The sequence below is a fragment of the Eschscholzia californica genome, unplaced genomic scaffold (genome assembly GCF_041429995.1).
Source record: "Eschscholzia californica isolate CP2 unplaced genomic scaffold, dmEscCali1.0.p SCAF_2, whole genome shotgun sequence".
Taxonomy (NCBI): Eukaryota; Viridiplantae; Streptophyta; class Magnoliopsida; order Ranunculales; family Papaveraceae; genus Eschscholzia; species Eschscholzia californica.
The window spans coordinates 64425203-64448001 of NW_028238309.1; the positions used below are offsets into that span (position 1 = coordinate 64425203).

General features: G+C 34.6%; 3 protein-coding genes and 1 long non-coding RNA gene across 4 annotated transcripts; all 4 read left to right on the plus strand.

Moving 5' to 3' along the window:
- The first annotated feature begins 3197 nt into the window (after positions 1-3197).
- Positions 3198-5208, plus strand: LOC147560284 (transcription factor MYB102-like). The gene is made up of 3 exons (XM_086662444.1): positions 3198-3444; positions 4000-4129; positions 4278-5208. Exons 1-3 carry the CDS (start codon positions 3312-3314, stop codon positions 5062-5064), a joined length of 1050 nt encoding a protein of 349 aa, XP_086518570.1. The 5' UTR covers positions 3198-3311; the 3' UTR covers positions 5065-5208.
- Positions 5209-9092: 3884 nt separating this feature from the next.
- Positions 9093-9887, plus strand: LOC147560285 (uncharacterized). Its single transcript, XR_015234791.1, has 2 exons — positions 9093-9355; positions 9426-9887. It is a non-coding gene; the product is annotated as an uncharacterized LOC147560285 (long non-coding RNA).
- Positions 9888-12299: 2412 nt separating this feature from the next.
- LOC147560286 (protein MOTHER of FT and TFL1-like) lies at positions 12300-14373 on the plus strand. Its single transcript, XM_086662445.1, has 4 exons — positions 12300-12509; positions 12602-12663; positions 12798-12838; positions 14014-14373. The coding sequence occupies exons 1-4, from the start codon at positions 12309-12311 to the stop codon at positions 14313-14315; spliced, it is 606 nt and encodes a 201-aa protein (XP_086518571.1). The 5' UTR covers positions 12300-12308; the 3' UTR covers positions 14316-14373.
- Positions 14374-17647: 3274 nt separating this feature from the next.
- LOC147560287 (putative GPI-anchored protein At4g28100) lies at positions 17648-21544 on the plus strand. Its single transcript, XM_086662467.1, has 2 exons — positions 17648-20361; positions 20964-21544. The coding sequence occupies exons 1-2, from the start codon at positions 19720-19722 to the stop codon at positions 21300-21302; spliced, it is 981 nt and encodes a 326-aa protein (XP_086518593.1). The 5' UTR covers positions 17648-19719; the 3' UTR covers positions 21303-21544.
- Positions 21545-22799: the final 1255 nt, after the last annotated feature.

Sequence of the window (22799 nt, forward strand, 5' to 3'; positions counted from 1 at the left end):
CATGCATATTTTTGTTTTGTTTAACTTTTTTTTTTTTAATCTAAAATCCCGATTCAGAAATAAAGCAGTATACTGTTGGGAGTTTATTAACCCTAATTAGAAAGATTTACTTTTTTAATTAAGCATATTATAATTCATAACCGGATACTTGTCGGGTGTTTCCACTAAACCTAACAAGGAGACATACTTCCCATCTAAATTCTCTTTAATCAAATTAATTAATTGATGACTACCATTATTAACAATAACGAATAGTATGATAGTTTACTGAATATCTATTATATTGATCATTTTATAAGGTCAAACGTTGTCGAAGTTTGTACTGATGGTCTATATCTAACGACCAATTCTACGTTCTTAGTTTTATAAATGTTCTACCATGTCTGATTGCTCTGAAAATTTGAACTTTCACCGGAGACGACCCTAAGTCCTAAAATTATAGTATATATTATCGTTCATTTTTTTGTCTTTCCTTGGTATATAGTACGTGTTAATAAGTTTGAGCTAGCAACTATAGCTTTTGATGCTCTATTAAGAATTTAAGATAGACAATGGAATTAGGAATATATGACTACACTAGTATAGAAAAATGACATGTACTAGTGGTGTTAAATGTAATTATCACAAGTTAATGACTTGTGGTTATGATTAAGATAATAATTTGTCAAAAACAAAGTTAAGCTAAAAGTAAATTAATAGTTGACCAAAGTTTACTTTTATAGTGAGTGGTGGGTAAAGTGGGTAAAATAAACGTATTTGAGACACATGCTTTTTTCAAGGGGTTCAAACTTCCGGAAATGCTTTCTTTATATTATAATGATATCATAGTTATGTACTATCATGCACTTTAGTTAGGTTATATTATATGTAAGAAGAAACCTCTAGAGAAAAGAAAAGGGATTAGAAGATTACAAACTTGTAATATAAGCGAAGTGATTAATAGAGTAATATATTTCAGAAATGCTATGTGGCCTAAAAATAGGAGCCGACTTCATCCCGTAATTGGTGTAATCTGTTCCGACTGGTCTAGGAACGAAAATAGTCTGACCAATAAGAGACAACCATACCAATTTTCGGGCTGAGCTTTGCCTCCATTTTCAGGCAAAATGACTCTTTTCAAAGAGAAATCTAGAGAAAGATTTATTAATTATTAGGAAATAGACGCCACTCCTCGCGTCAGAAGAGGCTGACATGGCCAGACAAGGATGGTGATTCTCCAATGTGGTCCTTTTAATTTGGAGAACTCGTGAGAAGACACGTAGTATGTTTCATTATACTCACTGAATTTAAAATTAGTTAATGATTTTTATTTTGCATGGAGATCGTCACGAAAATCTTGCATGGATGCTTAATAATATAGATATCGAGGTAGATATTTTATGAAGATGGTGCTATTTCTTTGTGTAGTACAAGAGCTCTAATGAGGTACAAGAGCATTAGTACTATTTTAGAAGAAGAAAAGAGAAGAACTCCAACGTCCGGCGTATGGTGGCTAATAATATAAGACTCAGTTGCCGATTAAGCGGAAGACTCTGATTAATTGACTAACTATCCTAAAACTAAACTCTTACACCATGACTTTGAGAGAATAGTTCTCATTCAGTGACTTCTATTCAATCTTAACTTTGATCTACATAAAGTATCTCATGTAAATAGTTTGATATATAATTATTATGTTCTCTATTTATTGGATTATTTTAGTAATTTCTGTGAGACAGTCCCACATGGGAGAATGGGTAACTAGCAACCAAGAATATAAAGTATAGATCCTCTCCACTCATTGCCAATTGATTTTGAGTTGGATGACCACAAATTTAACATCCATCGTTGAGGATGAGTACCAAGTGACTTATATCACGTTGTTGAGGGGATCGAGAAATTATTATTATTATTATTATTATTGAAGCCCATTTTAGACAGGTGGTGGCCACGCATTGGCATATATAGTGAGAAGACAAGGGTTGGAATATTGAATATTGTTATTATTATTAATATTAATATTATTTAATGAAAGAGTTATATAGGATAGGAGGTTGAGTTGAGTCGAAGAAAGGAGGTAATACGTAGTAGAGACTTTGAAACAGTGAAGGTAGGTCCAATTCATATGTAAACCACAAACAGTACATAAAACGACATAAGATCAGGTGAATGTGGGTATATATTATTAATCTAAGAAATATTGCATGTATTATTTGCATGAATCCCTTGTTGATAAGCTAGCTAGCTAGCCATAGTATTATTATTATTAAACTATTAAACAGTTTATATTTATGACTTTTCGATCTCACATACATATTCAACAAGGAAAATGGTTGGCAGGGTTTTAGACCAACAAAGATAGTTAATTGGTGAGGTGGAAAGGGGTCTTAGTCCATGATAAGACTCTCCATGGCTAGCCCCTCTATTTGATGTTCTTGGGCCCTTAATCCCAAAAGTTAAAGGTGTTTAGACTTAAAAAGCTAAGATGATTTCCTTACCAAAGATGTTGTGTACAAACGTGAGGCATACATTGATACATACTTATGTAGATTACAAATTAATGTTAGGTTTTCGAATCCTCTCTATCACATTTGAGGTCATTCAAAATCAGAACTTAATGACAATAAATAGAGATGACTTAAATATTATATTCTCGATTGCTGAATCGTCTTCCTCCCGTATAAAACTATTCTTACAATTTCATCAGATTGTGATAAACTTTCTCACAAATATATAATAAAACAACATTTGTCTCTCATTGTCTGTACATATAGAACTTGGTAATTTGGTATTCAAAAACTAGGGTAAACTTGAATTGATATCATCTGTTTGAACAATGAAGTAAACAACACATAGAGGGGGGGAGAGAGAGAGGCCATGGACGGAGGGAAAGTAGAGAGAGAGAGAGAGAGAATGGGGCCTTTGGGGATGTTGTGGGGGCAGTGAAAGAGACAGTTAAAAAGGAAGTATGTACGTGGCTCTACAATATGTAGACAACTAGTTACATAAATCCATAAAGTGAGGAGTGGGGAAATAATAACCTCGACTAGATAAAAACCAACAAAGAGAAAATTTACTAGTAAGATATGGATGACGTGTTACCACCTGAGAGGATGACACGTTTACCTTATGTTTCCTTCAAATGAAACGGTAACAAATCTCCTCTTTGACTTGAAGAGTTTTACATTCTCTCTATATATAGAATCTCTTCCTTTATCAACCTTCATCACTTCTACACAACAACTTGCTAACACAAACCCCACCCCTCTCTCTCTCTCTCTCTACTTTTTAACTCTCTCTAGCTGCTAAGGTATTCAAAGATAGTAATTAGTATGGGGAGATCACCTTGTTGTGATAAAAATGGACTTAAGAAAGGACCTTGGACACCAGAGGAAGATAAGAAGCTAATTGATCACATTCAAAAGAATGGTCATGGTAGTTGGAGGACCCTCCCCAAAAATGCTGGTTAGTACTTTTTCGTTTTCTTCATCACCATCATGTGTCTAGTTGATGAAGAGGTCCATATATAGTAGTACTATATATGATCATAGGAGTTTCAAACCTTCGACCATCTAGCTAGGGTTTTATTATGTCATGCTTTGATTCATATCTCATTATTTATAAGGACGTCGGTCTAGGCACGACGCAGCCAAAGCAGTTGCGTTTTTGCTCCAACATAGTTAGGAGCCTAGAAGTTGTAGTTTAGTAGCTAAGAACTTCGTGTAGACTTAGACTGCCATAAGTTAAGATTCTTCTTGAAATCTTAGACTGCCATAAGTTAAGATTCTTCTTGAAATACAAACATTATTTTATTTTTCTTTACACATACAAATATCACTATTTTAACTATACTTTGAAAATCCCAAACACTTGTAATGGTCACATATATATTTGCTTGATTAAAATTCAAAGGAATAAATTGATTCATATCAATATTTCTATATATTTTTGTTGGTGTTTTGATTTTCAAGAGTTTGTTGGTATGAATTGATTTTCTGACTCAATTTATATTTCATGAAGGTCTCCAAAGATGTGGAAAGAGTTGTCGACTTCGTTGGGCAAATTATCTTCGACCTGATATCAAAAGAGGAAAGTTTTCATTTGAGGAAGAAGAAACCATAATTCAATTACATAGTGTATTGGGCAACAAGTAAGTTCAATAATTTTCTCTCTCTCTAAATCTTACCTATTTAGTCAATTTCTTCATTTTTCTACTTAATTTTTTGGACTATTTACCTACTCCATGAGAATTTAAGTTAAATTATTGATTTATTTTTGTTTTATTTTCAAATGATTAGGTGGTCTACTATTGCAGCTCGCTTACCTGGAAGAACTGATAACGAAATCAAGAACTATTGGAATACCCACATTAAGAAAAAACTTCTTAAAATGGGTATCGATCCAGTTACCCACTCTCCTCGTCTAGATCTTTTCGACTTATCTGCAATGTTTCGATCGTCTTTTATCAACCAATCTCATCAACTTACGAACATATCTCGATTACTTGCCCTTCAATCTTTAGTTAATCCCAACCTCACTAAACTACTTACCACTCTCGTGTCATCCCGCCTTGAAAAACTCGAACATCTTCCTCAAAATATGCAAGAAAATAACCCATTCTCAAATTTCCAACCAAATCAAATTCAAGAAACTTCATTCCCTACTCCTTATGTTAAAATAGAAAATAATCAAACCATTCCACAATTTCCTTGTAATGTTCATCAAGAATCAAACTTGAATACTATGAACTTCAATTCTCAAGAAAAACCTTTCCAAGAAAATGCAATCCTTCCTTCAAATATGATGGAAAATCTTGGTCAAGAATTGAACCAAGAACATGGGTGGAGCAATATTGATAAGTTCTTTATGAACCCTTTACTTGAAAATTCAAATTTTCAAGCTAGTGACTATACAAATAAGAATTTTGATTTTGATTCAATTATATCAACACCTTCATCAAGCCAAACTCCATTGAATTCTTCAATGAATATTACTAGCTCTATTGAAGATGATAGAGATAGTTACTGCAGTGACTTGTTGAAGTTTGAAATTTCTGATTTATTAGACTTAAATGGATTCATGTAAAATTAATTATGTATTTAATTAAATTTCGTATAATTGGGTGTTTTTCGATAATGTAAAGGCCTCATCAGAGAGATATTTGTTGCCATTTTCTTGTAGTTCTGTATGTCAATTAAGAAACAAGAGTCGACATCTTTATTAACCTAAACAAGAAGTTTAAATTGTTAATCTTGTTTAATTTACAAGGCATTGAATTGTTAAGTAATTAGTGTGAGGAAGAGTTGTAGGGCTATAACCCATAGGTCGGGGGTACTCAGAAGAGACTCTTATGAATTATGGAAGGGAATTTTGAGTTGGAGGACCAAATATTAGTGGGTTAATAAGGTTCTCCTCCACCATAGATGAAATATGAGGTGCAGGTCCAAATTTCAGCTTTTGTGGTATCCCAAGTAAAAAGGTGTTTTGGAAGTTGTGTTTTTTTTTTTTTCTCTCTTTTTACCCTTTTCAAATCTCTCTCTCTAATTAACGCATTTTCTTTCTCTTTCATATTTCTCATTCTCAGTTTCTCTCTCAACTTAATGGGAGATTTACTTTCTCTCTCTAAAATATCTCCACTTAAAACCTATTGCTCATCATCTTCTAACCTGATTCAACTTAGAGTTACAAATTGTTGGCAAAAGTATATAATTGTAAAACACTAAATAAATTTCTAATCCAAATCATGAAGTAAAACAAAACCTCATCTTTTTTTTCTCTTAATGTTTTTTCCATCGATTTACTCAGTTTTAAAAGAGTTCAGACCTTAGTTTCTTCTTTCTTGATTGAAGACTGATTAATCAATTTTAAGATCAATTGATAACACCAGAAACTTGTACGAAACTAAACTCAACTTCAAAGTTGAACCACATCTTCTTCTTCTTCTGTTCAAAGCCTTAGATTTACTTTCTCTCTCTAAAATAACTTAATATGAAAAAGAAATAAAACTTTAAAGATAGCGAAAATAGGAAATATGGAGAGAGAAAATTCCCAGGCTAGTACATAAAATAATTCCCGGTACACAAGAAAATTCTCAGTACATAACTAAATGACCAGTACATAAAACAATTCCCGGTACACAAGAAAATTCTCAGTACAAAAAGTATCTAGTACATAACCAAATGCCTAGTACATAGAACTGTGGGCGTGTGAGTTTATACATTTATAGAGAGAGATGGGAAAAGGAAGTTTGGACATTGAAGAGAAAGAGAGGGAGACTATGTACATACAAAAATTCCAATATAAAAGTGTCACGTACATAACCAAAGGGCCAGTACATAAATAATTCCCGGTACACGAGATAATTGCTAATACAAAAGTGACCTAGAAATAAAAAAATGTATAGTTAATAAAACAATTCCCGGTACACAAGAAAATTACCAGTGAAAAATGTTTAGTAAGTAACCAAATGTCCTGTACATTTCAAAATTCCCGGTTCATGTGAAAGTTCCCACGTTTCTTTGTCATGTGGAAGTTCACTGTACATTTTTTAGTTTCATTTGTTTCATATTTCTATCTTTTACCGCATTTTGTCAAGGTTGCAACTGTGAATTTTTTTTCTTAAACGTTTAAATTTTTCAATTTAGGAGTTATCCTTAACTTGATCTGCGTTGACTATTTTATTTTCTTTACTAAAAAATTTCCAGTACACAAGACAATTCCCGGTACACAAGAAAATTCTCAGTACAAAAGTGTTTAGTAAATAACCAAATGGCTAGTAAATAAAACAATTCCCAGTACACGAGATAATTCCTAGTACAAAAGTGACCTAGAAATATAAAAAAATTGTATAGTACATAAAACAATTTCCGGTACACAAGAAAACTCCAGTAAAAAATGTTTAGTAAATAACCAAATGACCAGTACATAAAACAGTTTTCGGTACACAAGAAAATTCTCAGTACAAAAGTGTTTAGTACATAACCAAAGGCTAATAAATAAAACAATTCCCGATACACAAGATAAATCTCAATACAAAAGTGTCCTGTAAATAAATAATTTCTGATACACAATAAATTATCATATATCGTACAATTACAATGTTTTGTAAATAAATAATTTCCGATACAAGATAAATCTTAATGTAGGTTACAGACTTGTACATGGTACATTTCCTAATTTACAGTACATTTCCTAATTTACTGTATATTCCAAAATGTGAGTACATTAGATTATGCACATTTCTAAATGTAGGTTGCAAACTTCTATACGGAGTACATTAGACAATGTACTGCACATTTCAAAACGACATGAACTTACGGTTGAAATATCACCAAAACATAATTTTTCAACATATACATTCGTGTGCAATACACATGTCTATTAGTAAATAAGCAAAAATACAGTAAATGTTACAAAATACGGTAAATTGTTTCACTAAGATTATTTATGTTTTGGAAGAAATGTATATGACATTTGATTATAAATGGAATGAAACCTGAAAAGAAAAATATAAATCTGTAGATAAATTTGAAACTTGAAAGACTAATATAAATAGAATGAAATATTTGACAAAAAATAATGCAACATCTATCCAAAAAAGAAAAGAACTTTAAGATTTTAAGAAAATATCATACCTAAAATAAAAGAAAAAAATTACAAAGAGAGAAAGTATTTAAAGTACATTTCCTAATGTGGGGTACAGACTTGTACAAGGTACATTTCCTAATTTACAATACATTTCCTAATTTACTGTATATCCCAAAATGTGAGTACATTAGATTATGCATATTTTCAAATGTAGGTTGCAAACTTCTATAGGAGTACATTAGAAAATGTACTGCACATTTCAAAATGACATGAACTTACGGTTGAAGTTTTACCAAAACATAATTTGTCAACATATACATTCGTGTGCAATACACGTGTCTATTTGTACATAAGCATAAATATAGTAAATGTTACAAAGTACAGTAAATTGTTTCACTAAAATAACTTATGTTTTGGAAGAATTGTATATGACTTTTGATTATAAATGGAATGAAACCTGAAAAGGAAAATATAAATCTGTAGATAAATGGAATTAAAAATTTGACAAAAAATAATGCAACATCTATCCAAAAAAGAAAAGAACTTTAAGATTTTAAGAAAATACCATACCTAAAACAAAAGAAAAAAACTCACAAAGAGAGAAAGTATTTAAAAAGAGGAACAAAAATATATTTGTAGAAAGAGAAAGAATTTATTCTAGATTTGAGAGAGAGAGATGGAGAGGATGACGGTGGATAATAGAATGTAGAGAGAGAAAGTGGAGAATAAAGTGTAGAGAGAAAAACGTGAAAAGCCGGATTTTTTTTATGGCATTTCTGTAATTTCGGGGTGGCAATTTATGTAAATAAGAGTAAAAGTTTCCTTAGTGTTGTAATTTCCCACCATCATTTAATTATTGGACCTGCCCCTCATTCCTTGTGTGCAGTGGGCCTGCTTCTCTTTTTGGAGAAAGGAATGGGCCTTTTGCCCAACCTCTCTTATGGAAGTTCTAAAGGCGCCCATTCATAACTCCTAAAGGCACCCCTTTACACTTGGGAGCTCATTGTTCACATAGGACTCCTATAGAGCTCAGTTAGTATTATTTTGGATCCCGAACCAAAGAGAGAGTCGGCCTTTGCGAACATCTTGATGCACAATCTCCGTTCCACCAGTTTAACCGACAGGGGTGGTTTTAGGGGGGAGGCTAGGGGGAGCGGCCGCACCCCATGGATTCAACGACCCCCACGACGGACCCCCAGTTTCTCGAGAGCTCCACCCTAAAGGAACTACCAAACCACACCAAGGACAACGGACTCCTTCGGCAATTATGAGTCATCTGCCTAACATAGAACCATGTTCAATAGGTCTTTCTTTTTTGTTGTAGAAAATGTTTAATAAGTCCATTGGTCAATAAGACGCGCTTATATATACACACACGTATCGCGTATATATGTATATGTATATATATATATATATATATATATATATATATATAATATATGATATTTTGGATGTCAATGAGTCAACCCTCGGATTTCCATTTTATATATATTATTTAAGGGGAATTGAGCTACTTCAAATTCTCTACGAAGCTTTCAATTTGTTTCTATAAACAAGAAAGTCGTTCGATCCAGAATTTGATCATTTTTAACATTACTTGTATAATTGAAAGAGCTATAGGAGATTAATTAAGTTTGAGATTCATACAAATCATCACCTAGCTAGCTATTCTAATCATTTTGAAGAAATATGGGATTAAGAAAGATTAGATTATCAGCTATTCTAATCATTTTCTTCTTCTCATTCTTAATTAATGTTTCTACTTCTCATCCATCTCTCGGCCATTCAGGTACCTCTCTCTCTCTCTTTCTTTCTTCTTTTCCTTTGACTATTATGCTGACAGATTAATGACATCGCAGTACTTCAACCCAACAAGACTATTAACGCATATGTGAGAAAGGGAGCTAGCGGTGGTGGTGGTGGTGGTGGACGAGGTGGTGGTGGTGGACGAGGAGGTGGTAGCGGAAAGGGTAGAGGTGGTGGAGGAGGAGTAACTATCATTTATGGTGGGCGGGGAAGTCCTTCCAATCATAAAAACGGCGCCGCCGGTTGTGGTGGTGGAATTAGTGGAGCTATGGTCTACCTCAAGGCAGTTGTGATTGCCACCACTTTGTCAACTTCAATGATCTTGTAGCTTCTCCATATTTTTTCATTATACTGGGCTTTATATTATATCATAGTACTTATTACCCACTATTATTACTTGTGGGCTTGGGCAATTCATTTCGACCCACAACGATTTTTTCTTTTGGGAAATTTAAATGCACTCACCATTTTTGTTATATACACTCACATCTAAGGTAGTTTTCATTGAAGTCAAAGGAGATGTAAGTGTATATAACATTTCTTTTTTTTTTTATTTATTTATTAAAGGGAAGTATTATGGGCAAACAAGATATTTATTCGCTCGGTCATGGTAACAATCTTGTGTGCCTACATAACTTTGTGATGATTCCTACCCGTCATACAGTTACAGTGGTAGAACGTCACAATAGCAACGAAGATCAGTCTTGTTTCTGTGAATATCATCCTGGTTCGTAGATGGACACTATTCTATCGAGTTAAAAACAATTCACACTTATATACAATTTTGATGGTGACACCTAACTGAAAGATACAAAAGTGATGGATTAATCAATCTTGGTAACAATCTTGTGTGCCTACATAACATTGTGATGATTCCTACCCGTCATACAGTTACAGTGGTAGAACGTCACAATAGCAACGAAGATCAGTCTTGTTTCTGTGAATATCATCCTGGTTCGTAGATGGACACTATTCTATCGAGTTAAAAACAATTCACACTTATATACAATTTTGATGGTGACACCTAACTGAAAGATACAAAAGTGATGGATTAATCAATGTATTAGGGGGAAACCCCACCACAAAATGTTAATAATGTAGGTAGTATTGAATTAGGTATAATTATGGTCACTTCTTTACTCAAGTAAAAGAAGTTAGGCCTCAATTGAGTAGGTAGGTTTTGGTTCATTTCTTTTAGTAAATTTCTATAGGTGCTGGTCACTCTCAATGTAATGCCACTTCTATTCTATGTTTTAAAAGACTAACTAGTAGTACATGATTAGGGTTTGGTCAATTCTGATTGGTCCTTTTGGACATTGATTGGCCATTGTTTCATGTCCAATCTTCACCTAGAAACCTTGGCTAAGATTAGAATGAAATTAAAGTAGCATTATAATAAAGAATTTTAAGCCTAGAGGAGTTCCAAAAGTTAATCATGAATCCGATTTAAAAATCAAATTATGTAGTGGTTAGGAACCGAATAATTGTTTTCTTCGCCTTTTTTGGAACATCACTTTTGAGTTCGGTTCTCTGTAAGTCGATGGGCCAGAAAGCAAAAAGATGTTAAAACTGTCAACTTTAAAGATTAAACACTTATTTTAAGCGTTATTTAGGATCTAATCATCATTGCCTTCAGAAATTGTTAGCAAATTAATTACTTAATTGCCATATATGAACAAGAAAGTAGTGAACAGACACTTGCCCGTTACATTTCTCTGACTTCTGCAGGTTAAACCGTCAATATTTTTCACCGTTACGCAAATATCAAATTTGGACCAAATACTTCCACCTAAAACTGGAAAGAAAAAATTGACAGTTTGCATTGAAATTCTCTGCATCTTGATGCAGGTGAAACTGCTCGGTGATTTTTATTGACCACACAATATAGAAGTTCATAATTTCATTCTAGTTTGTCAATGCCAGCACCTATTCCTTTAATTCAAATAATTGAACATTTAGTGATGGTAATCGAAAAAATTTCTTAAACAAAAATTGCTAAACTCGAAGTTATCTCGCCAGATCAACTGAAACCGGATACAAATGAATCTACCTTCTTCAGTCACCAATATAACGCGTTCGACGGTATTTGTGTACGACGCGACAGATCCTTCTTGACTAACGCTGTAACATTTTCAAGTTCTTCTTACAGATGAGCAATTTCAATAATTTTAGAGAAAAGATTTGAACCACATGATGGAAATATTAATCCATTAAAATATCTATTATTAGGAATTAAATCATAAAAGGGCCTTTTAGTCCTTTGCACAATAAAAATAAACCGTCGTGAGACTTGAACCACGTGTTGGAAAAGCAAACTAAATGAACGTTATTGAAACGTGTCATTATTTGAGGTATTATCGAAACGTGTCAACTATCAACATCTTATCAGAAATTTACAGTTAAAGCCATCCTACTTGTAACAATTCCTTATTTCTCCCCTCTTTTAGTCCCTCAAACTTCATTGAATATAATAAGAAGTCCAAAAACAAAAGAATATTTGGACTAACACCCTAGCCCCAATTGAGCAATTGGTTGAGTAAATTTACCACGCACCTATTCATAACTAAGTTTACGCCTTCGACCAAAAGTTATGGTAGAAAAAAACACACACGTAAACACTAGTGTTCCTCTATTACAAAATTACGTGTAACCAAAACTATTTTCCCCTATTCCTGTACAAACCATTATTTAATAATAAGTAATTTCATCTTATAGTGACTAAATATGAAACTCACACAAGTATTCATTTTTTTAACTAAACCGGTTGGTCTAAGGGGGTTATCTCAACTACTTATTATTGGGAGGGGGGGGGGGGGGCAAATCCAATTACTCAACTAAGGCTAGGGAGGTAAGGTTGAGAAAACCCAAAATAAAACCACTATAAATTCAAAAAACCCTCTTGAAAAACAATTTCAAAACTTGTGTTATTGAAGAAGATGGCTAGGTCAGTTCAATCACTTGTGGTCGGAAAAGTCATCGGAGATGTTGTTGATATGTTCAATCCAACAGTTGACCTTGCCGTTTACTATGGACCAACCAAAATCACAAATGGTATTAAGCTTAAGCCGTCTGTAGTTAGTGAAAAGCCGCTTGTTTTTATCAATAATTCTTCTCTCTCCACCAACCTTTATACCCTTGTAAGTACTTCTCTTTATTTTACTAGTAAAAAAAATTTCTTTTTTTTTGTTTTACATTTTTTTTTTCATTTTGATTTGGGTTATTTTTTTAGGTTATGACTGATCCTGATGCACCAACTCCAAGTGAACCCAACATGAAGGAATGGCTTCATTGGTAATAATTTTTACATATTTTTTTTTAGAATTTTATTATTTGAATAAATTCTTTCAGAATTTTCACTAAAAGAAAGTGAAAACAAACTCACTTCCAAGGAGGGCCTATGAATCCAGTGTGATAATTTGATGCAGGATTGTTGTTGATATCCCAGAAGGACTTGATACCACAAAAGGTTAGTATATATTTTCATTTTCGAATTATGCATGCATATAAAAAATAAAGGTATATATTAGTATACAACTTGATGAAGCTTGAGAATTCACTAGAGATAATTATAAGTTGGCAAGGTTGGTGTTCATTGAAAATTCTATTATTTATTATTATTTATTTTTACAATTAAAAAAAATGGTATAAGAAAAAACCTATTATTTCGAGTAATGTTACTAAATTCGGGTAATATTTGACCCGCATGTCCCAGACTTACTCAAATATGTACTCGGATTATAAATATTTCTATTAGTTAAGCGGCTCTTTAGGAAAGGAATAACACCAGGACAAAATGGGAGGAAAGGAGTATAAAAGATTTAAAATATACTTAGTACAAGAATATCATTGATTATGTCATTCTACCTTTTTATTATAACATGAAAATATGTTTATTGAAATAGTCTAGGGAAGCCAGATGTTCTTGAAAAGGAAGATATAAATAAATGATAATTATAGTGAATGTTGTTATGAGGGAATTATTCCTTTTATAATTATTCCATTGCATAAATTATTTATATTTTACAATGGAAAAAAAACCATCCCTCACTAAAACCGTCGTCTGACAACGCTCATTTTACAACTATCTTTTTGTCAGAGTTATTTATGGTTATTTAGACCTCAATGACGGTTACGGCGGAAAAAACTCACTAAAACCGTCGTTTGACAACTGTTCTGCAAACGCTCATTTTACAACTATTTTTTTGTCAGAGTTATTTATGGTTATTTATTTTAGACCTCAATGACGGTTACGGCGGAGAAAACGATATTCGGAGTTATTTATGGTTATTTAGACCTCAATGACGGTTACGGCGGAAAGGAAAAAAAGATGTCCGCCCTCTATTTGGCAAAGAAGAATATTCCGTGTGCAACGGGAAGAAATTGTTAGATGACCAAATAGAGAAGACATGATTTCAATCAAGTTCGCACAAATATGTTTTGAGATATTTTAGACTCCTAGTCCTACATAAGTTGGCGAATTAGACATAAAGTCACAACGACGAAATCATTGCAAATATCTACGTCTTGACATTATAATTTTGTTGATGATTTATCATCTTTTTATTGAGTTCTTTTGAAAATATAATTTGAGGATATAATTTCGCCCATAATTTAGTTATAAGGTATTGTTGTTGTTTGTAGGAAGAGAGGTGGTATCATACATGGAACCAAAGCCACCAATTGGGATCCATAGGTATGTGTTCACATTGTTTGAGCAGAAAGGGCCATTGGTGTATGGAGGCCCAATACTAATGTCCACAAGAGGAGTTGCTATGGTGTTTGGGAATGAGGAGGATAATGCTGCTAATCATCAGGATAAAGAATTGGTGCCTTCAAGGATACATTTCAGTACTAGAAATTTTGCAGGTCAAAATGGGTTTGGTGTTCCAGCTGCTTCTGTTTTCTTTTATGCACAGAAAGAACCTGCCTCCAAGAGACGCTAGTCTCTCTCTCTTCTCTCTCTCAGTCTCAGTAGTGAAAAAAAGAGTGTGTTGTCTCTCTCTCTCTCTCTCTCTCTCTCTCTCTCTCTCTCTCTCTCTCTCTCTCTCTCTCTCTCTCTCTCTCTCTCTCTTATTTTATGTCTTCATGTTGTCACTCAGTCTGTTAATGGTAGCACAGTTTAATCAGATAGCTCAATTTCAAGCAGTTTTAGTGGTTCCCATCCTATACTTGTTCCTGGTTGTTGTGTAGTTTTTTTTTTTTTTGATGAGATGGTTGTTGTGTAGTTGTCTTTTTGTCTTGAAATCTGATTGTTATTGGCCTACTCCTTTGGTTAGAAGCGCTCCCAATGGGGGATTAGGATCAAATTTTGTTATAAAATTCGATGCAAGGTCTACCGATTTCAACTCCATTATCTGAGTTGAAACCAGTGGACATTGGCTGAATTGTTTTACAAAACTTGGCTCAAAGTTGATCGAATTCAACTCCAATTTTCTGGGGTTGGAATTCTTGGTGGGCTAGAGCCCCAATTTGAGCGAAATTCGTGGTGGGCTAGAGCCCCAATTTGAGCGAAATTCCCAAACTGGTGAGGACGCGAGTCGACCAAATCGGTTTAAGTCTACAGACTCGGTTTCTAAGTCTGAGATGGCGCTCTAACCATCATCTAGAATATAGGGTTTGCCGAGACGCCTTTAAAACTTCCTTTCGGCCAAGTTAATTCTTGAGGCCGTTGATAGAATGATAGGCCTGGGCTAGTTGACTCACAAAGCAGACACTACCCAAGGACCAGAGGGACTCTTATGGGCCAAACCCAGTAGCGAAGCTCCACATGTTTTCTCTAAAGACGCTTGTTGGTGACCCGTTTGGAGTTGGCCAAGTTAATTCTTGAGGCCGTTGATAGAATGATAGGCCTGGGCTAGTTGACTCACAAAGCAGACACTACCCAAGGACCAGAGGGACTCTTATGGGCCAAACCCAGTAGCGAAGCTCCACATGTTTTCTCTAAAGACGCTTGTTGATGACCCGTTTGGAGCCGACGCTGCGACGCCTTATACGAACTGTTTCCATGTACGGGGAGTAACATATTTTGTACATACAGATGAAGGTTGAATCCATGGACAATCTGCCAACGTCACAGTTTTTATTTATAGACTCGAGGTGAGGGTCTATAGGCACTCCACAAATTGTTTTAGGCCCACCCTCACTCTTAGAGTCCCAACGGACTACTAGGCATAATTTGTGTTGGGTTTGACCAGCAAGGACTCAGGCTAGTTCGAGTGCTCTCAGACTGCCTTGTCCGATACTCACTGACAGTGCTAAGAGAAGACTCAAAAGCAGTTCCACAGAGCGCCGATAAACCCTTTATCCACGAAAAATCCTTTATACACTCATAAAATAAAGTTGAGTAAAAGGCTATATTACACAAAAGCTAAATGTTATTATAACCTATGTAGGTAGTATGTTCACTCATTCAAGAAAAAGGAAAAGAACCAGCAGCCAGTGAACATGAAGTTGTGATAGAAAAGGGCAAAGGAAAAGAAACAAACAAAAGAGACCTCTTTCTCTCTCTAAAAGAAACCCTCGTTGCTCTTATTAAAGTAAGATACACAGAGAAAGAGAAAGTGACTACCCCACCCAAAACAAAGCTAGGTATAATGCATAAAAGAGTACATATGAATCTCATCAGATACTTGGGTCTACTCTTTGGTTGGTAAAATATCATATTTCTATGATTATACTTTTTCATCAACTTTTCTCAAGTGCTCAATCTACCTAAAAAAATAAAGTGGTGCCTTTAAAAAAGTGATAACATATCTTCATTAAAGTATATGAAGAACTATCTCACTCTCCCATTCTTTTGTATCTCAAAATATTAATTTTCATATGGTATACCCCACTCATCCAAACTTATTGAGAAAAACAAAAATGCCAATTTCGCATGGACTAATAAAGCTCGAAATATTTTTTTGTCGAGTGGTAATCTTGTCGATGTCTACATTCTGGTACGTTGTTGATTCTTGGTGTGAAGGAAAACTCCGACGACCTAATTTCATAGCGCATGGTGATAAGTATAAAATGAAAACATATTCACATCGAAATTTTACAAGCTTTGAAGAAAGAAAATTATTAGTATATAATAAGAAAAGTAAGACATTGAGATTTGAAACTTTTACATAGAAACCTTTATGTTGGAATAATTTTGCATGATTGCCATCTTATGTTTGTCTAAGGAGAGAGAGATAAGGAAAGCATTAGAAAACTCCTTTTTTTTTTTTAAATTACTCAATTATCTAAAGTTGTTCAAACTCCAATACCCAAAGTTAAAAAGAAAGAAGAAAAAGAAAAGAACTTCAAAGTTCAAACCTTTGCCAACATCTAGTTTTGGGGCAGGCGGGCAGCTATCTTTTTCTTTGTCATCTTTTTTTCTCTTAACATTTCTAGTTTTACCTTCTTGCTTGTTGGGTTCTCTGGCGTCTCCACTCATACTAACTCTCATCTTTTTGTCTTTCACTAATCACTATTTTCCTCATTTTGAATACCAAAATTAGGAGTGGATATCAAACTAAGGCTGATATTTCTAACATTTTTTACCCTAATCTTTTTCCAACAAAAGAAGTAAATCGTCGCAAATAAGAGGTTTCTAATCTAATCATTTTAATCAAGTAAGGTTCAGTAAACAAATTATCCACTAAAATTCATGTCAAATCTACTCTTTTTGTGAGTTACGGGTATGTAGATACTAGTTGATAGTATCTTTATATATTACTCCAGAAAGAACATAAGAAATTAACAAAGAGGTTATTAGACGGCTAAATAGGTTTCTAATCGAATAGTCCGTAGGTGTTTTTCTCTCTACGTGTCTAGACCATTGAAAATCGGTCACATCAGTATGTGGGTTGTGGTAGGTCATAATTTTGGTGCCAAATAGCTTAATTATTTTTAATTAAGCTAATGGCAGGTTAGAGGTAACTGATGACAAGTATAACATAAGAAAAAAGATTCACTTTCTCTCTCTAACTTTGAACATAAAAAAATTGGAACTTGATAAGAGTGGGTTTGGACCCTTTGGGGTGCATCAACTGGCACCCACCACTATGGCTGTTTGGCTGTAAGCCTGTAGAAAAGGTACAATATCAGAAGCATGAGCTATTTTTACTCGCTCAGAAACTGTTTCTATAAACGCTAAAACAAACAGTCGATACTACTCTGTTTAGAAAAGTCAAACCTCCCGTTACTAGGTACTAGTAGTAGCCTTCTCTCTCTTACCAAGCAGTGGGAGTGAATGTTGACATTTGTGGTCATTTAAATATCCTTGAGTATATGGTGTACTAACCCCATGGATGATTTCGAATTCCTCTAGTTGGTTATGGGTATTTTCGAAACTCTCTTTTCGAAATCCATATACTCAAGGTCCAAGGATATGGATTTCGTATGATTAGTAGAGAACCAACCAAATTGTAGACACTTTATCAAGACTTTTCTTCAGAACCGATCTAAATATTTGATTTGGTCTGGTTCGTTGTCCACGGAGTTGTTAGAAGAAAGACCGAATCAGAGATAAAGAGCAATTCATCTCGAAAAGGACCGACCATAATCGTCGAGCTTTTTTAGTCCGATTATTTATGACCCGGTCTAGTTCTGCTTTCACGGATCTCTCAATTTTCGCGGACTTGTTGAAACTAAGCTGGCAAAGGAGCCACTTTGGTTCGTTTGAACCTAGCAACCAAGCTGACTCTTCCCCTTGGCATCCAATGTGACCTAGCTCATAGGATGGAACTATAGAATAAAGCTAGCCCGGTAGGCAATTGATTGGAATCTTTCACCAAAGGTTGTTGGATTTGACGTTTGAGTTTCTTGCTACACTCCTTATGATGACTGTTTTGTTCACGTACGTTACCGTGCGTGAAACGAAATTGAAACACGGTGGACCATTGCCGTCAACGGCCACATGCTTGACAAGCCAGCTTTGTCGTCAGTTTTAACGTTCTGTATATACATTGAGGAGATCAAACGGTTGCTTTATATATCTACGTGGAAATGAAGGTGGGAAATAAAAAAAATAAGCACAAAAAACAAAAATGCGGTAACCTTTTTCATTTATTTTTTTTTTTATAAAGATGACCTTTTTCATCAACAACCACATGATTCTTCCAAAACAACTCCCAATTTATAACATAAAAAGTTATTTTGAAAAAAAATATTTTCAACTTTCACCTTGTTACTCTAAGTTCCGCTATCTCATAACAGTTGTATGAATTAGGTGAACAAAAGATCGTAGTTGACAGGCTAGTCGTCAACTACTGTGTGTTCGTTATTTGCGATAATTGTTGTGGACAACTTGTGGACTTACACATGTCAAGCATAGTAGACTAAAGATGGGCCGAGATGAAATTATCGACCTGCAATTAGGCAGGATGTCGTTGATAGTTAGTTCACCTATAATGTGTGTCAAATATTTTGACCCTACGACAGACTCGTGTACCAAACAAACTACTAATCAAAGATATGAGCTTCGTACATTTTAACTTTATGAAGGTCGTGGACTACACATGTTGGGTGGTGTGGCCACGTAATGGAAGGAGAAGAAATCCTATGTATGGTGAAGGGTGACTTGGTAGTGAATTTGTTCATGAAGCAACCAAACGAGGTAAGTAGAGTTTGGTCTCTTCTCGCTTCGTAGCCTGTGAGCATCGCAACTTACTAGCTCAGTTTTCCACAAGGTCATTACTCACTCAGTCTCGTAAGCTAAGAAATTTGTTGGATTTTCCAGTGGACATACATTTGCTTATATGTTATTCGGGTTGAGCAATGCTGAAATAAGTAATAATTTGTGATGTGCTCATTTTGGCTCAGACGAGTATGGTATAACAAGCTCTTGTAACGTTTTCTCACAACCACACCCTATTCTCCTTTTCCAGGCGGTGTTACACATTAACTTCAAAATTCCGGATTACCTATGTCCGACTCCTTTGATTTCTCAAAAAAATGATCACTCTTGGTATAGACATGCCACATCATCAGGGGGGCTAAGAGGCCTCACAGTCAAATCTAATTTTATTTCAATAAAAATTTATTGCTATTAATAAGGAATCATGCTCACATAACATTCTTCGTGACCGGGGAGCACTGTGGCATAACTTCATCCTACTCTCTTCTCTCTCTCTACTTTCTTTCTCTCTCTACTTTTTTCTCTCTACTGTGTTGAAGGTGTTATCTCTGAATCAAGAAAGAAACCAGTAACACTAGACTACTATAGAGAGCTAAAGAATATCTCTTGAATCTCTCCATCTTTAAAGGTATATATATATACTACTAAACTAAACGAAAAGAGAACAAGACGAAGAAGAAAAAGCGGCCACCAACATTTTCTCTCTCTAAAACTCTCTCTTTCTCTTTCATCATCATCATATGGATCTGTTTTACCTTTTCAAACTTCTTTTCCTTTATCTCTTTCCTCTTCTCATCACTTCAACTATCGTCGCCGGAATACACTCCGACGACGGTCACGAACAACCATTAAAACCTAATAACTACTCATCTCCAAACACAGTACCAGCATTTCCAGTTCAAACTAAAGCTCAATCATGTCATCTAGATCTATCCGCTGAACTATTTGGTGGAGTTAAAGAAGCTTGTGGTAACAATCTTGATCGGAGCCGATGTTGTCCTGTTTTAGCCGCATGGTTATTTGCTGCTCATGCTAGAACAGCTCTTCAAATTTCATCATCTTCATCGTCGGATTCATCATCTTCTTTATCAGATCTTGAACCGATGATTCCTGACGATTCACAAAAATGTGTTAATTCATTACAAATTTCACTTGAAAATAGGAAAATCAATATTCCTCAACCAAACGGAACTTGTGATCCGATTCTTTGTTTTTGTGGAATTCGTCTTCATCAAATTAGTTCGTTAAGTTGTCCGGCTGCTTTCAATATCAATTCTACTTATCATAATGCTACTCCAACTGCTGCTGTTAAAAATTTAGAACATAGTTGCCGGAATTCTTCTTACTCCGGTTGTACTAAATGTCTCGGAGCTCTTCAGAAGGTAAACTTTCCGATCATAATCTTGAAGTTTTTTTTTTTTCAAAATCTTTACCAAATCCATGATGGAAGAAGATGAAGCAGACAACATCATCTTTTTCATTCAGAAGGTTATTTTCGTCCATTTAATTAGTAAATGGCATTGTCGTAATTTTAATACTAATGACTTGTTATTATGAGTGTCAAAAAGTGGAACAGTTTTCGGATTTTATGGAAAAACGCAGAAAAGTTTCTGGTAACAGTAGAAAAACTTTTCAAAACCAAAGACTAATAAATTCAGTTATATATTGACTTTTCAGATTTGAAATCTGACTCGAATTTTGAATTAACTCAAGCTTGATGTTTGTGTTTGTCTTACTCGGAATGTCTTGAGTCGCTAGAGTGACTTTCTATGTTTATTTGTGTTCTATTGAGTCGGCCAATTCAAAGATTTTAAATTGTTTGTTTTCGTGTGACTCCTAATGTCTGATTCTTTTAGATGATTAGGTTCATTACTCTTTACGTGTCCATTTGATTCAGACGATTCTTTTTCTGTAATTCGATAATTTATTTATTTCTATTGAAATGTTGGTGTCAAATGACGAAATTGACCATGAAATGTAACAGTTGAAAGAAGGAAAAAACGGCACAAACACGAAGACAGATAATAGTAGGGCAAGCAAAATGTTCAGTAGAGATTGTCAACTAATGGGCCTAACTTGGTTACTAGCACGAAACAAAACGGCTTATATTCCGACCGTTTCAGCTGTGTTACGCGCTATTATGTATAGTGCCCATCCTCATGAATCAAAATGTAGTCCTGATCAAGAAAACATGCCATTAGCTGTTGATTCACTTCACTTTGAAAAAACAGGTTCATCTTCATCTTCTTCTCCATCATTTTCTTACTCTGTTTTTTCCATCTTTACCTTTTTGCCCTTCATGATTGTCATCTCTTTCCTGTAATCACACACATTTGGTTGGGTTCACGTGATGCTAAATGACAAATCAACTTTTGGAATCATGTCTGTTTTTTTGTTATTACCTGTAAATTTTAGGGGGCTATAACTTTTCTGGGTATTTTGCTTATTAGCTGATAGACTTGTTAGTAGTACTAGACACTACTGTATAAGTAAAGAAGATATTGTATGGATGATATGAGAATCTATTTTGGGTCTAATGAATTTGTTTTAGTTTTTGGCTTTTCAGTCTGTCTTTTTCTTTTCATTTGATTTCTCTCTCTCTTTCTCTCTCTCTCTCTCTATAATAAGTAAAAAATCAACTCTTTAAGGGAATGGTGAGGGGTTTCTCTCTCATCACAAGACATTGGAATGGGGTATATTTGTGTGCAAGTATGTTGGTCTTATTAGGAGGATTAAATAAGTGGGGTGGGGTGGGAGGGAATATATATGAATGAATAAATCTATAAACAAAAGAGTGAGAACAAACCGGAAAAATTCAAGAACATGTGATGGGTCACATGTGAAGAAGATGGGGAGAGAATTCCGGTGGTGGGATGTTTGTCATCACTTTTAATCATAAGATATCCTATAATAAAACACCTTTTATTCTTACATGTAGATAATAATTGGTACGACTTTTCAACAAAAAAAAAATTGGTAGGTCTTATGGAACTTGCCCTTAATTATGTGAATTTGCAACAAAGAAAAAAAGAATGCAAGTGAATCTCACCATCTTGAGGGAACCCGGTTGGTTGAATAGTTACATGTATTTTTCTCTAAGGCAGACGTTAAAGGTACCCCTTGAAATTGTTGTTCGCACTTTAGAAACGGGTTCGGATCTAGTTAATCTTGTTACCTTCGACATCTATAACCGCCTTTTTTGAGTGATCAGTTAGAGAGCTAAAGCAACGCCTCAGACTTGAACCACTCTAAAACTTTGTTTTGGCTCTCGGGCTAGGTAATTCGAGGGTCTCAGGCTAGTTCGAGTTTGAGACCATTCAAATTTTCATTCCATTTTAGTTATTATACCTTCCTTCTATTTCATTCCACTTTTCTTCATATATAATCCATCAACACTGAGTTAAAGAGTCCTCGAGTGAGAGAGAGAAGAGAAACCTGACAAAAAATCATGGAAGAAGAAATGGGAGGGAGGAGAGAAGACACGAATAAGAAGAAATTAAGGCAGGAAAAGGGAAAGGGGTGCTCAGGGCTCCTTTTCCAGATCCGCTCGAGCGCGAATAGCAATTTAGGGACACACCTTTATCCGGACCCTTTTCTCAAATGGAGAGACATTTCGAATCTTTGGCTATAAACCTTTTCTTTTTTGGAGAAATTACTTGATAGTTTTTAGATCAACCAAATTTGGGACGATATTAAAATCAGACAACTTTTATAGAATAGATCGGTCGGGGGTCAAATATGTTTTTTGTTAGAGATAGAATACAAGTGAAAGAAGAAATGGGAAGCAAGAAAGGGTGGACATTGCTGGAGAAAGTTGTTT

Excerpts from the sequence above, each read along its gene's own strand:
- LOC147560284 (XM_086662444.1), top strand. The coding sequence starts at position 3,312 with ATGGGGAGATCACCTTGTTGTGATAAAAATGGACTTAAGAAAGGACCT. Across the intron at positions 3,445-3,999 it reads GACCCTCCCCAAAAATGCTG|GTCTCCAAAGATGTGGAAAG; the intron begins GTTAGTACTTTT and ends TATTTCATGAAG. Across the intron at positions 4,130-4,277 it reads CATAGTGTATTGGGCAACAA|GTGGTCTACTATTGCAGCTC; the intron begins GTAAGTTCAATA and ends TCAAATGATTAG.
- LOC147560286 (XM_086662445.1), top strand. The coding sequence starts at position 12,309 with ATGGCTAGGTCAGTTCAATCACTTGTGGTCGGAAAAGTCATCGGAGAT. Across the intron at positions 12,510-12,601 it reads CCACCAACCTTTATACCCTT|GTTATGACTGATCCTGATGC; the intron begins GTAAGTACTTCT and ends TTATTTTTTTAG. Across the intron at positions 12,839-14,013 it reads AGGACTTGATACCACAAAAG|GAAGAGAGGTGGTATCATAC; the intron begins GTTAGTATATAT and ends TGTTGTTTGTAG.
- LOC147560287 (XM_086662467.1), top strand. The coding sequence starts at position 19,720 with ATGGATCTGTTTTACCTTTTCAAACTTCTTTTCCTTTATCTCTTTCCT. Across the intron at positions 20,362-20,963 it reads GTCTCGGAGCTCTTCAGAAG|TTGAAAGAAGGAAAAAACGG; the intron begins GTAAACTTTCCG and ends GAAATGTAACAG.